Here is a 15,823-nt window from a genome sequence, read left to right on the forward strand (position 1 = left end):
TGAAATATACTAGTTGGGTAAAAATAAATTGAAGTTATGTCTGATATTGTGATTATTCATAGTACCTTTGTGCAGTTTTTGATGAGGATTAAAGACGTAGCCAAAAATCAGGCAAAATGTAAATCTGAATTTGCTCATATTTGGATTATCAACATGATATCAGTTTATCCCTCTTATTCCCAGCAAACGCGGAAAGAAAAAGAAAATCCAGCTCAATCTGGATGAACAATAATCTGGCTTTTTTATAAACTTGGAGTTTCGCTGCTCGCTTACTCACATTGATCAGGGGAGCTTCTGGCGGAAATTTTATCTCGCCAGACGGATCTTCTTGAAACTTCGTACACAATTGTAGAACAGAAAAATAGACGGTTTTTATTTATGTAAATTTTTCGAAACAAATGAAAGAAAACGTGACATTCTTAGAAAACGGCCAAAAAAGGGGGTACTGTAGAAATCTATCTCAGCCTAGGATTTTTAAGCTACAACATCGAGACACATATCATTTGACGCGTAAATACCATATCTAAAAATCTGTGCAGGCGTTATTTGTAATTCTCATTTTTGTGGGTGTGGGTAAATTTCTCGAAAATTTTTCGATTTTACCTCCCGCCACCCATCCTTTTTTGCAAAATAAAGTCAAAACTATAACGAAATTATACAAACGCCTGAATAATTCTCTACATCTTTTCTTTGCGAATCGAATGGTATATCTCTCAATTCTGTAGCTTCAAAACTGTAGGAGGGGATAGTTTCCAAGTGACAATAAGTGCGATGTTCAGTAGAACGCGACAAAGCCCCGAGCGGTGGGAAGGATACCAGGCACGACGTTACTTGAGCTGAAATTCAGTCACAGATGGAGGTAACGACCGCATGAACACCTTCCCACATGACAGCTTCCAAGAAAACTGAAGTCAAGTGCCTCCTTAGTTGCTATAAAATAAAAATTTTGAATGAAATAATTGTGGCATTCTCTCACTGTTTTCCTTCAGAATTCAGCATGAAAATGTCTGGAGGCTTGAATTCATTAGTCTTCTGGAAACCCACTGAGCTACGGCTCTTCTCGTTGTATGCCGGAATTGCTGTACCTGAGGGCATAACAGCACAGCCATTTTATAGACATTTTGTAAATTTGTGTAGCTATGCGCATTCATCTCAGCAAAACCAACTTGAAAATATTAAAATGCTCAGCAACTTTTGAATTTTTGTTGAATCAGCGATCAAACTGTATGGCATGAGCTTCGTTTCATATAATGTTCATTATTTGCTTCATTTGGCTAATGGTTATGTAAAATGGAGTCCACTGGATAATATGCTTCTATCATGCTCTTGGTTCAGCGCCGGCCCAGCTCCTACACTGCTTCTAATTTTGACTGGGTAATAGATTGGCTATGTAGTGATAAACGTCATAAAAGAGTCTGGTGGCCTTCACAGAGTAATGTCACTGATTTGGCTAGAAATGAGACTCCTGTAGGAGACCAGTGGACGCTTCACGCATACCGGAACATAACCGTTACTTCAGGTAAATACATAAGATCATAATTTTCCATACTTCTGGTCTCACGAACAATGTTCCGAGCGAGCCGTTCCTGTAGTACGCTCTTTCGGGCAGTTAACTCGTATGGCGTAAAGAAGATAGACGGGGGTCTTCACTTTACTCGTAAACGTGTAAGCTGAAAATAAATTACTTATGAGACGCTGATACAAACAACTATGGAAATTACCAATGAAACACTAATACAAACTATCTATACGCAAGAACCAGAAACAACGTTAACACGCTTTTACAATGAACACTATTATGGAGAAAACAATAAGTGGAAAGATTTTTGGTTACTATAGCTTACTTAGACTTACATAGTTCGTATAGGAGTACCATAGACTGAAGGCACGGGACGCTTCAGCTGCCGCCGCGCGTTCGTCAGTTCAGAGGAAAAGCCCCCGTTCTCCTTCCGTCCTTCCGTGAAGACCACAACACTGCAAGAGGGGGTCAAGAGAAGACTACTCCAAGACGTCGGTCGACAAGGTGTGTGCCGAATTACATTAAAACCTACAATTTCTCACCTTCACAAAACTTCGTTTTGCATTATTAGTTTTTCGTGTTTCCACATTGTTCTATCAAGCTGGTTTTTTTATTCCATGTAGATGAGCGCAATGGGCGACAAAAAATGTTGCTCTTAAACTTATGTTATAATTTGATAGGAATTATCTTAGTGTCTTTGTTTTCGGCTAGGATCGCAAGCAAGGTGTATAATATTTTCATAATGCTACTTTTATCAACCTAGCGGAGTCTGATTCTGATGAAGAGATGGCAGGCAGCTTCAGATGGTGGACACCGCAGAGTTTGTCCCATCATGGTGAGCGACTGAATGCTGGGCAGCCTACCCTGCGATATATCCAAGTTTGTACCATAAATTTGCTGATTCCTCATTAACAAATTTTTTATAGAAGGTGCTCGATTTTATAGAATAGTTTCACTATTTTTGGAGGAGGATAAGATTGAAAATAATACAACAATATTCCGGAGAATTCATGATAGTCATTTTTCAGCTAGCGCCAAAGGAGACGAAAACGAGACCAATACGAGACCAACACGAAACTAATACGAGACCAAAACAAAACCAAAACGAAATGAAAACGAAGTTTCAATATTTTTTGAAGCGGATAAGATTACAAATAATGTAAAAATACTCAAGAGAATTATGATTATAATTTTTATCGCCAGCGCCAAACTCGATTTGTTGAGTTATGCACGTGTATCAGAGGATGAAGCTAGAAAGAACGAAGATATTGAAACAAGTTCATCGAGTCATTCTCTAAAACAAGGTGCTGCTGAAGGAAATTAAAAAGCAAAGGAATAAAGATATTCCTTCTATGTTGCCCCCTCCGTTAACGCCAATGTATCCGGCCAACTCTCACAAAGAATTACAAGAATTTATTCAAATGAGAACAAATGGTAAGTTAACGAACTAGAATTGGTTTCGTGCAAACACTTGATTTTCCTTTGGGCACTGGTTTTTCATGACGTTTTCAATTTATGACAAGCAATTGAACGTATATTACTGTAGTTCGTAAGCGCAGAAATGCTAGGATTTCTTATCTGGGTTATGATTTACGTGGTAGATTTTAAATTTTTTGAAATTCACAATATTTCGTCAGAAATGGGAATGCATAATCTAAATACCTTTCTGACTCCTATTTTTCAGTTTTTACTAGCGTCAATGATGGATGTGAAAATAGGGATCTTCATATTAGAAACCATACTATGGAAGAAACATGGTTAAATAGGTTTTCAATGTATTACGTTACTTGCTTCTCTAAGTTTTATGAGATAAAATGTGATGGAACATACTTTTATATTCAGATTGTAGCACTGCAGGCTGTCTCAGAGTGCAATTTGTCGAGGACAGTCATCACAATGATGAAGATGCTCATGACTCGAGCCATGGCCGTGGAGTTCTCCATGACAACCGCTCATCAATCTTATCCTAATATTATGTTTATTTATAAGTAGCTGAGTCATTTATTTGTTTTCATTCTGTTTAGACATAAAACAGCGTATATTTCTATGGCAACTGGCGTTATTTTTAATTATTCCATTAATATTGACAACATAAATTCATATTAATTTTTTGAGATGAATATTTTAAGATTTTAAATCAGTCGAACTCTTCAGTAGGTATATGAACTTTTTTCTAATACAACCACATATCAGCAAAGACTACCTCTTTCTCTATAAGTATATTTTAAAATTGAAAAGGGTTCATCTCTTTAAGAAAATTCTATTTATTTTACATCAAGAAAATTTAGTAATGGAGTGATATTTTTTCTCCGATTATGATGTTTCTAGAGGGGTCGACGTGACACAAATGGTTGCCAACTTCTGTGTTAAATGAAGCTCGTTGTGTTGATGTGAAGCTAAGTGAAGCTAAATGTGTTGTTAAATAACAATTAATGAGACTACAGATGCTGGGAAAGTTCTCGACTAAACTAATTACATAGAAAAATAATAACATACCATGTGGAGGAAACACATATCTTAAAATGCATTCACTACAAAAACAAACCCTGAATGTAGTGTAAATTGAGACTAAAGAGGATTGCCGTGCAACATAGATCAATCGTTCGATAACGAACAAACGATCGACTGACGTGAAATACAGAGAAAAAGTGAGAGCAAAAAGTTTGAACAAAGGTTACTGTTTCCAGCAGATTTTGTGACGTCATAGTTTCTGATGATGTATACTCACAAATAGCTTTCTTCGACTCAGTTCAACAAAATACGCGTATTAATTCAATGTGCTGTAAACGCAAAAGATTCCAGCGTAGGGACCTGTACTACTGCACACGAAGTCGTAGTACAAGGAGGTGTCGCCGCCTATGCCGATGCATCGCCCTGCGGCGCCGCTAGGGTTTCCAGGCAGCCAGGCGGAGATGGCCGTGCCTGGCACCAGGACTCCGGAGCTCCGAGTCACGTACGAGCCGTTGCTGGCACGTATCATGTCTACGAAGATGCCCCCCGCTTGCCGTATGGACAAACTCGCCCTGTCCTGAAATTGACAAAATGCAATCAGTTTTGCTATGTAGAGGAAATGGATTCAATTTATTGCTGAATATACAATTAATTTTAAAGTTGCAATGCAATTAATTACTTTTCGGATTTTGGTTTGTAATTTTCAGTTTTCAATCACCTTAGCTGTGACCTCTAGCAGCAGGGTGATATTTATCATTGTATCTCGTGATCTTGCCGTGGAGATGCGCTAATCAGCTGTAAACGCAAAAGATTCCAGCGTAGGGACCTGTACTACTGCACACGAAGTCGTAGTACAAGGAGGTGTCGCCGCCTATGCCGATGCATCGCCCTGCGGCGCCGCTAGGGTTTCCAGGCAGCCAGGCGGAGATGGCCGTGTCCGGCACCAGGACTCCGGAGCTCCGAGTCACGTACGAGCCGTTGCTGGCTCGTATCATGTCTACGAAGATGCCCCCCGCTTGCCGTATGGACAAACTCGCCCTGTCCTGAAATTGACAAAAATGTAATCAGTTTACGATGTAGAGGAAATGGATTCAATTTCTTGCTGTATATTCAAATTTGAAGTTGCAATTAATTAGGTTTTGGATTTTGGTTTATAATTTTTAGTTTTCAATCACCTTAGCTGTGACCTCGAGTAGCAGGGTGTTATTTATCATTGTATCTCATGATTTTGCCGTGGAGGTACGTCAATCGACAATCAACATTTCATATGTGATTGTTCAATTTTAGAGTAATTCATATCGTTATGTTTAATATTTTTCTGCGTCAAATTGTTCATTATATATTCATAATTCCCACTCTGATATTTCTAGTGTTATTTTTGTTCTTTTGCAGGAAAACCTCGATTTTTTGGACTTTAATATTGTTCATTAAATAATTGGAAGTGGATTCAAACGCACGGTTACGGTTAGGTTCTTACGGTTGGACCTGTTACTAGACTTACGGTGTTTGTGCTCCTATTTATTCTTCGTTATTTATGTATATATTTTATTAAACTGTTTAATCATTGAAAATTCTTGGTTTAGAAAAGCATCTGGTTGAAGAACGATCACATGCTTTTTGTCGGGGAAACGCTAGTTCGTTAATTGTTTGAAAAGTCCCCAACGTCATTTTATTTGGTACTCCAGGAAATTGGTGTCAATCCGTTCTACGAATAACCTCGATTACTGAAATTGTTGCTTCCCAAACAGACTGCTTCAAGGCGCAAAAATTCGTGTAAAATGCAAAAAAAAGGAGCAACTTCTTCTGCACCGTTTATCAGCGAGTTGCGCAGCAGACTGAACTAGCAGTAGATGAGTGCAAAATAGTTGTTTTTCTGTATAAAAGTTCTACGAGTGACGTCGATTCATGAGACACGATATCGCCAAAATTTTTCGACAAGTTTCAGGACGTTGACCACCTTGGTTCTACGTAATGTGTCAGAATTTGTTTTTATTTTAGCAAGTGGTCCAACAGTTGGTTGTATAATATAAGTTTATTTCTACAATCATAGAGGGTGAAGTATATCAGTTCATTAATTCTTACATACGAGACAGGTCGTATATTTACATCGTTCTTCAAGAACACAAATTGCGTTAATCGTCCGAGTCCGTAAAATTGATTGTCATGAAGTAATTCCTGTGTCAATGCCGATTCGACTTTTTTGTATAGCAACTGATTGTAAAAATTGAACCAGCCTCAATAGTTTTACCAATAAATTTCAAGATATTTATGCTGCGCAGAGGTCAGAATGTTTTTTTCATTGACTCAATCATCAATGTAATTCTATGTCCTTTCCTCATTAATGAAAATAATACAAAATTGGAGATGGTCCATTTTGATGTATCCGGTGATTAATCTCGGCCGGGATCGCCTTGTGAATAGTTCAGCCTGCTACGGTGTAGCGCGAGGCGATGAGGTACAAGATAGCGCGGTTGAGGATGGGGCGTGTGATGGTGGTGTAGGTAGGTGACAACAATATCTTCATTCGAGAAGCCCCAGCTAGTGCCAACCAGGACTTCTACAATGCGAAGATGGTCTATTGTCTTTTGTTTCCACCTTCCTGACGTAGGAAGAGACTTGCATGGAGGTACTAAAGAGCGTGATAGAGTACTTATTGGGCGACACGGTCAGTTTCTGGGCAATGAACCCGAGTTGCTAATCAGGATCCCAGCGGAATCCGCTTCCGCAGCTCTGTGCCTTGAGGAGGACACGAAGAGCGAGTTGTCATCTACGTACGAGACAATGTTGGAGGTCTGGTATGTCAGAGATTGAAGTGGTTGAAGAGAGCAGCGAAAATAACAGATCCTTTACAACCTCTTTTTTGAATGGCTCTGTAGGGTAATAGCGTTCTGAAGGAGAGACAAGGCGCCAGCCAGCCAGGAAGGCGGATTGAGGTGAAGAGCGGAAGCATCTAGGAACGTACGCCGATGCCACTATGCGCTGTGCAGGTTGCCACCGGCTTTCAGTCATGTTGCGCAAGTTCAGTGGCTAGGGAAGCCATAAGGTGCAGAAGTAGGCCCCCCTCCAAGATCTTGAATGCTGGGAAGAGTTGGGTGATGGGACGAGGTAACGTGTCTTGGTCACTGGGTTTTTTATGCTCGATGACTACATTGAGTTCTTCAAGATTGCTTGAATGGATGCAGTGGAAACGGATATTGAAGAGGTGGGTGAGGAACTGCAGGCAAGGGGGCCCAGATGGTTGAATTGGAGAACCGTGAGACATCCGGTACTAGGGCAAATGAGTTGCTGGCGGCGATAATGGCCAGCTTCACGACGTTGGAGGTAAAGGGTATACGACGGGACAAAATACGACGCTTATCCGATGAAGGTAAATGGGGACAAAATACGACGCCTATATAGTGGCTCAGAAAACAGGGGTTTTGGTGGAGAGGATAATGGACTAAATAGCATGAAATTGGCCCTTGATATCTTGCTCTGGGAGTGTGGAAGGAGAGATTTATTCTGGAGCGACATGTTCTGGGTTGCTACACCTGTCTACCAATCTATTTTGACAACACAACTTGTCCAAATTCGTCCAACACGTCTTGAGCCCAGATTTGTCGTCGTTTAGAGGACTCGCAATCGTACGTATAACCTAACTAGCAAAACTCCCTGATTTGATTCACCCTAGTTAATTTGGGTAAAAGCACCAAGCTACATTCTTGGGTGCAATGATTTCAGGACTTTTTTCTGTGATTCTCAATTGTTTTGAATTGTGCCAGGAATTTATCAAAATGCATTCTTTATGTTGAAATCTGCCTGTATATGATCGGTCAAATTCGACAAGTAGGCAGGATCATGAGTGTGGAGCCTATTCAATGGTGTGCCCCAGTGAAGGTCCTAATCAGAGACATTTTAAATAGGGAGCCTATAAGAGGCGTAATTAAAGGAGGAGCCAAATCAGAACGCACCAATTCAGTGGCCGCTGGAGAGGGTTTGTCATCCGTCATCGACAATGTTATACACACTGCGGAGTTCGGCAAAAACAATAGTCTTTGATAGCCATCAAAAATGTACAACTTTTACGTGTGAGGAATTGTCTTAAAATAAACGAAATGAACTTAAATTTTTTAACCGAAACCTAACACAGACTACAGCTAAGGAGTATCAAAGCAAACTAGCTCTTGCGAAAATGCATATTGACTTATAACTGAAGTTACTTTATATGAAGAATATTTCCTGCACAAACGATGCAATTTAATTTTTTCAGAACATTCCGGACTTCCATCACAAAAGACATTCAAATTATTTTGACACAAAGCCTGACTAAGTGGACTCACTTTCAAGGTGACGGGGTTTGGCAACAGATCCAGGCCGTTCTTCCGACAGGTGTCCAGTGCGCCTCTACAAATAAAGTTAATTATTAGTATATTATGCAAATTAATATTCTTAAATTTGAATCACGATTAATGTTCTTTGACCACCATCACGGGAATAATTTGAGGTCCGTCCTAGCTATTGATTCACTCTCCTAGCTAAGTCGAAGTTTATATAGACTACCAACCGGACGTCAGCTGACGTGATAACATCGAATGGATGATATTTTTTAGATCAATTTCAGCCTAAACATTGTTCGATGTTTTTTCTGAAATACTACAACATTGAAGACAAACCAAAAGACAAAAACAAAAGTGAAAGGTCGTGGAAATGAAACTATTTACTTTCAATATTGAAAAAATTTTAAAATTTATCTACTTACGTTTCGATGATGAGTATCTTTGAAATGTATCCACCTACGTCAGATTATGAAGATCTTTTAAATTAACTCGCGTTAGATGTTTATAGGTCTACTAAAAGTATTTCACTTCAGTATGCCCCTGAATTTGCAATCATGTCTATTTGTAGAAAAAAATTAGCACGAACTTACAGAGGCCATAATAAAAATGTGTTCGTTGGTTAAGGAGTTCATCAAGAGTTGAATGAAGGACGAACGTCTGGCTTCTCTCGAGTTGGATATTCAGACTTATAACGCACCAATGTATTGGCGCCCTGCGCTCGACTGTTTGGTCGGGCATTCGGCTGATCATTTTTTTCATTTCGTGAAAACTGAACATATCGTATTAATAGCCTCATGTTTTCAATTCACTCGGAAAGCGATAGCTAAAAATCCATCCAACTATACTTACATTTAGCTCAAATGTAGGCAGATATTCTGATGTAGCGTATACTAAAAAGTCAACTATCTTAATATCAACTGCACTCACGTGGGACTGGTGCCACCTAGCGGTGGAGGTAATTCGTACAGGTGGTAGTTCGTCCCGTACCGGTTGAGTCTAAACACGTTCTTCATCACGCCCTTCATGGCGCCAGGCACCGAAGCTTCCACCACCAGGCGACACTGTGGTAGCAATAGGGATATAATAGATGAGAGCCATCCGGATTCTTGCCTGAGTGATGAGTGCAAAGAATCGCGCCAATCCTTCATCTTTAGTGTTGGGCCTGATATGCAACATTATCGGCACTCCATGGCTTAGATATTGATTCTGTTATTTAACGCCATGTACTCTCCCTAAACCTCCGGGATAAGCAGCCTCTTAGAAGTGCGTGTTACTAAGAAAGTGCGAGTCATTTTCCATGCCTATACTTCTAACACTATTGTATGACGACTGCATCACAACCATACATCTGTGTTTTTGCTTTCTCTACTCCCTTATCACCCCCCGAAACCGACGGCATGCAATGTCTTAGAGGGCTAGGGGAACTCTTCTTCACGATCTTCTACCTTCATCCCCATCGTGTTATCTGTATCCAGCATCAGCCCTCAAACAAACCCAACCAAGTCAACCTAAAGTAGTAGTAAACTCTTCTTCACGATCTTCTACCTTCATCTCCATCGTGTTATCTGTATCCAGCATCAGCCCTCAAACAAACCCAACCAAGTCAACCTAAAGTAGTGGTAGTAGTAGAATGGTTTGCTAGCGCTTCAGCTATCAAGCTATTTCGTACAGGAGGTCAAAATGTAACATCGCCAGCGAGGCGGAAGGTCTCACTTATTCAATATCTCAAATTAATCATCACCCTCAGGGGGCGGAAGATCTCAATTGTCCAGCCCGCTGTAGCTGGCACGAAGGAAACAGCGTTAGCATCTCAAGGAGACGAAGTGACAAGAAGGGACAGGTGAAAAGCATCAGAAACGAAGACACTCGAACAAGAGGTTGCTTGCACATGACGTCGGCCGCCCGCACGAGAGAGACAAAGAAGGGAAATATGAGGAATCCTACCTACATAATAACTCAATGTAAAAGTATCCTACCTACATCATAACTTAATGTAAGGAATCCTGCCTACATAATAACTTAACCCCACAACTGAGGCCTTCAGTCAGACACCGAGAGCTCAGCGGTGGGGCGCTCAGGAACAATCCCCCTAGGAGCGCGAAATCCCATAGGACTTCTGACTAGCACAGACTCACGTCAGAAGTCCCCCCTGAGGGGAAGTCAACTTGACCGCTCGAGACCTAACACATATGTATTAATAATGTATATAATCCATTTGAAGAAAATCGACCCAAGCCCAAGATTTCCTATTGCCGATCAGCAATATTTCCGACTAATATCCGTGACCGCAATGCTCCACTTAATAGACATACTGATACCGCTCCACTTATTAGACATACTGATACCGCTTTAGATATGCTGATTGCACTTGTCCAATCATCAAGCATTCTTATCACACAGTTCTTCAGTACGATTATCCCAAGTTTAAACTTTCGTCGATACAAATTTACTGTGGAGATTGAAACGAACAATAGTTTGTCGTTTCTCAGTCGTAAAGTAACTGAATTCGAAGTTAACTTTCTAACTTCCGTGAATCACCAACAGATTCACACCCGACTGGGCTCGCGCTTCTTTAGCTTTTTTTAGTTCAGTTTCAAATTGGGTAGTCGTCAAACATAAATACATAGTGGCTACAGATTTGTTCCACCTCCCATGATATTCATTCTAAATTTGAAAACATTCGCAATATATTGCAACGAAATGAACTTGGATGATTTTCCTTCGAACTTAGTTTTAGCTGAAATAAGGTTCTTGGTTAAACGATTTTCAGACACTGTTACCGAGGTTGATAGTAGGAAAACTATCGATATTAAACTTCCCTTACATTACAAGTTCTCTGTCACTTTTGCCTCAAAATATTCAGCCGCGGTCAGGTGCTAGTTGAGGCGCATGCCGGGGGCTAGCATCTCCCAACTTTACACTTTGGTTAATATTCTTTTCCATGGATAAGATTGATGTAGGGCATCGCAGCTTATAAGTCAAGTGCTCAAAGCCATTGGGCGATTTTGGGCTGTATGTCCTCAGCCACTGCTTAAGCATGTCATGGTCATACTGCATCTGACCTAACCAAATCCAGCTTAACTTCCTCTGGCCTAACCAACTCACGTTGCTACATTTCTCCACCCCAACAAACCCCCATTTAACCTAACCTAATTGTCAGCAGGAAATTAGAGCGACGAGAAAACTGAGCAGGTAAATCGAGTCAGTGACTGCAAGAAGGTTATGACTTGAGGAAGCGTAAATAGGTTAGGCCAGAAGAGGGTAAGCCGGGAGTAGGTGAGGCAGAATGCGTAACTGCCTGCTAATGCGAGACGCTCCGTTATCGGACATGCTTGAATGCTGGCTGATGGTGCTTGAGTGCTGGCTGATTTTAAATCAATGTTTCCCTAGTCTGGATTGCGGTGCTTCAGCGTAATCTGCGGATGCTAGCTCAGTGGCTGAGTGCAGTTATTGCATGCTGAGGTAGGGAGTAAGTTATAGCAGGGCTCATCTAAAATTTGAAATCAGGATTAAATTAAATAACTTATTTAATTCGTTATATTCCACTGCAGTGCCCCCCGCTAGTTAGCCTTTGCGCATTTGCTCTAGTCTAGTGGTAGTATCTTGCAGCAGTGAAGCCCTATCCACGCTTCTCCGGCTCCGACTGGCTCAACAGCTCTGAGGTGGCTCTAGAAGTTGAGTTAGAAGTTGGGTTTGACCGTTAGTCGACGACGATTAAAAAATCCCCGGAATATCAGTTACTCCGCGTTGACAGGAAATGGCTACATTTTCATCGGGGATTAGCAACATTTACACCTGGTTTAGACAGACAAAATCTATTTGAATGAAACAAATGCAATCCTATGGAAATTAAAAGTCTCGGCTTACATGCCTCTTGACCTCACTATAAGAAAAGCCGGTCGGACTCGGATCCGCGAGATTGGTATGTACTATCTCAACATGTATACAACTGAACTGGCTTAACCACCAAGAAAGCTGATTAGAAAACTTTCCCCTACTTTGCGATGAACAAATGACTGTCGTCCAGAAGTTATAACTTGCATCAACTTCACTAAAGAAACGGCCTCAAATTTTGAGTCGCACGTTGATTAACATAATCAGTCAACCAAGAAAAACATTGTCGTCTTGTATTTCTCACCGAAGAAGAGTTCCATTGGAATCCTCCACAGGCATAGTGTTGACTGCAACGAGCCGCGCACGCCACCTGCGACGCCACACCCGCCTCTTGTACAGTCCAGACCGGGTAAATCAGTTTGGCCACTAGTCCGAAGAGGGCCAGTCCACCGGCCGACATCTTGATCTTCTCCGTGCACTAGACCCCCGCAGTTCTTCTCATGAGGTATCTGGGTGTTACAGTTGAAATCATATTTTGTTTCATTTACAAAATAATCATATTTTGTTTCATTTACAACGATAGAAATGTTATTACTTGATATTAGTATCTGGCATAAACTTGATTGGAATGTAACTAATTCCCTGCCTTTGTAGGTTTTTGGTGATGGAGCAAATATTCACTATTTAAGGTGATTTCGTTGAAGACCAGAGAATTCGTTTTATTTGCAATAAATCGAATTCTCTGGTCTTCAACGAAACCTGCTTAAAGGAACAACTTTTGCCAACCTATAATAATATTTAAGGTGACAGTACATGGGGAAATTTATAGTCGCTAGTAATTTTCGGGCTACTTGCCTCATATGGAGGTTGAATGAAGGCAGCTTAGGTATAAATTACAGAATAACCATTCGCATGCACCTAACTTTGTGCACATTTTCATTACATTTTAAGTTTTGAACTCTGTTGCATTTTTTTAGCCTCGTCGTTCATTGGTATAACATTCTTCATAGACGGTTGAACATCAAGTTTTTTATTTGTTTCCAAATAATACTTAATAAACATCAGTGATCGAACATTTCTACGTTACAGAAGGTTATAATATTATTATTAATACTATCATTATTATTACTATTATAATTATTATTATTTTATTATTGTAGTATATGGAAAATGAGCTAACGAGTTCATAATTTCTACTTCCATTAATTAATAATAAAATCAGTGCCTTGTTCCTAAACTTACTTGCCGTTAAAGCGATAAGTAGCCGTCAATACTAGCTGCCACAACTTGCTCAAATGCCGTCAGCAGATGTAGCATTCAATGTGTCTGAAAATAAATGCAAATAGAACACTTCCTATTGATCATTTATCCAAGATCGACGGTTGATAAAATGGGATTTCAACATAAACATGTTTCTATTATTCTGCATTCAAAAGAAATTGGACGCGATTAACACAAATAATCTCGATAATAACGATAGTAGTACAGAGAACGAGCTTATCAGCACAGTTTAGTTAATTGGGTTAATCCCCGTCAGTTACTTCTAATACAATTGCAGCGAAACCCGAGCATCCATTTGCACTCGCAATATTTTTAACCGTCACCTTACTGGCAATTGAAACCCAGGACTCAACCTATTTAGAGCAGCACGTTGCTCCAATCAATCACCGACACTCGTTGGTGAATGAAGTTCTTTTTTTCATATTAATCATTGGATGAAGTGCTTCAATAATTCATATTCGGGTTATATGCTAGGTTGACTTGCTATAAAGAAAAAGTTTGTGAAATCCATGAAGTTCTTTAATGGCAACTTCAAGTAGGAACGACGTTTTTCATAGTTTTAACATCTAAGTATAAGACCCCTCAAAATTGGAGAAGGAAATGCAAAATGATTATTCTATTCATTTTTATTGCCGTTTTCCCACTTATAGAGCATTTCTTAGTTTAATTTCTTAAGTACTTTACACAGTTTTATTGCTCTTAAATTATTTCCAGATTAATTTCGGTGGATGATAGTGAATATCATATTAGACATTTTTGACAATTAATGTATCCGGAACTTAATTAATATCACCTCTTTTTCTACATTTGTTATTGGGTCTTTCATTTTTATAAATCTTTACAAACATTTTTTCTCGTTTTTACAAACATCATAAGCTGCCTTGATACAAGAATCGACTTTTGAAAATAATTTTCTCTGTGTTTTAATCAGAATTGCCACCCATAAATAATATCGAACGATGGTTCAATTCTGGCTTAATAATAACGTCTGCTGATATATAAGTATTTTATCGTCGCCATACAGTGTCATCTAACTTATCTCATTTGTATCTGTCTCTTATACACATCTAGATGTGTATAAGAGACAGCATGAGGGCCTCGAGAGACAGCGACTGATGCTACGAATTCGCCGCAGGATGCCAAAACAGGCAGCGGTTACTTTGGCAATGTGGTTGTTCATAGATAGTTCTGAGTCTAGCTGAATGCNGTATTGTTGAATGCTGCCGTTGTCATGGGTTTCTTTGCGCCGCATTGTCGCGGCATTGTTCAGGGCGTATCAACTACATTAGTCTTTTCTGATATTCCCGAAATATTAAAAATATTCCGAAAAATTGTTTATGCAAAGCTCGGTATCGACAGAAATTACATGTCACTCTAAATGTGCTCGTTGCGTTTGTGAATTAATAAATTAATTAACAATCAAGATTTTAATTACTTACATGGTTTTGTTGGGCAGCTTTGGATTATTTTTAAGCGTTTCGTGTAAGCCTGAATCCCATGTGTTATATGGAAGCTTGACAATGTTATAGCATGCATGAATGATGAAGCGAAATCGCATGTAGGACTGCGAGAACGAAACTACAATTATGAATGGGGGAGCGTCATTTCGTGTATGAATGAAGGTAGAAATTGCTTGTATGAATGAGGGAATGAAATCGCATGTATGAATGAAAGAAAAAATCGTATGTATGTAAAAATTAATACTTCCAATTCCCGACTTTTTTCAAATATCATTAAAATAATTAATAAATCATATTATTAACAGTAATAATAAACAATGAAAATTATTTGTAACATATATGAACCCACTCCCGAATTAGATTCGTTGAAATGTGTTCTATAGTTTAGAAGAAATTTCTTGGTCGTCGCGAATTTAAGTGACAAATTACCCTGCGATACGGACCGAATATAAGGAAGTGTGAAATCAAGAATGACGGTGAAATGAAAAATGAATGACGGTGAAAGCTTAAAAATTACCGTTTGGTAGTTAGGCATGTATATTCAAAATTTCGTTCAAATCTGTTCAATATTTTGGAGGAAATTCTTTGAACACTGCGAATTTCGGCCTGTTTTCCAATATACGCGTAACTCACGAATGAAGGTGAAATTAAAAAATAATTACGAGCTAACCATCACCGTTAGGTTCTGGTGAATACAGGTTCCAGGCTTCATAGGGCTGCGTTCATTAGTTTAGGAGATATTACTTGATAATTGAATTTGGAGATTGGTAGTGAGACCGGCCACGATTCCGGCAGTAAATTCGCCCGAGACATCCTAGGTTTCTAGTGCTGAAACAGTTAAAACAGCTGAAAAACATTGGTTCACTAAATGTGGTTCCATTTGTGAAATACACATTTGTGTTTAACCTTTCTGTTTTAAAATTGCAGCGTACTAAATTTCAAGAAAGCGGCGTGGGGCGCTA

At 39.5% G+C, this 15,823-nt stretch overlaps 1 protein-coding gene across 1 annotated transcript; it reads right to left on the reverse strand.

Annotated features, from left to right (window-relative positions):
- Positions 1 to 4,330: 4,330 nt before the first annotated feature.
- LOC108674928 lies at positions 4,331 to 13,429 on the reverse strand (the record flags this gene model as incomplete). The annotated part of the gene is given in 6 exon segments (XM_047881820.1): positions 4,331 to 4,547; positions 4,774 to 5,013; positions 8,290 to 8,353; positions 9,214 to 9,347; positions 12,425 to 12,629; positions 13,363 to 13,429. Coding segments are annotated over 5 exon segments (811 nt in total), but the record flags the coding sequence as incomplete, so codon positions are not given.
- Between the last annotated feature and the right edge of the window lie 2,394 nt (positions 13,430 to 15,823).

Source organism: Hyalella azteca, unplaced genomic scaffold (assembly GCF_000764305.2).
Source record: "Hyalella azteca isolate HAZT.00-mixed unplaced genomic scaffold, Hazt_2.0.2 contig8878, whole genome shotgun sequence".
In the NCBI taxonomy this organism is placed as follows: Eukaryota; Metazoa; Arthropoda; class Malacostraca; order Amphipoda; family Hyalellidae; genus Hyalella; species Hyalella azteca.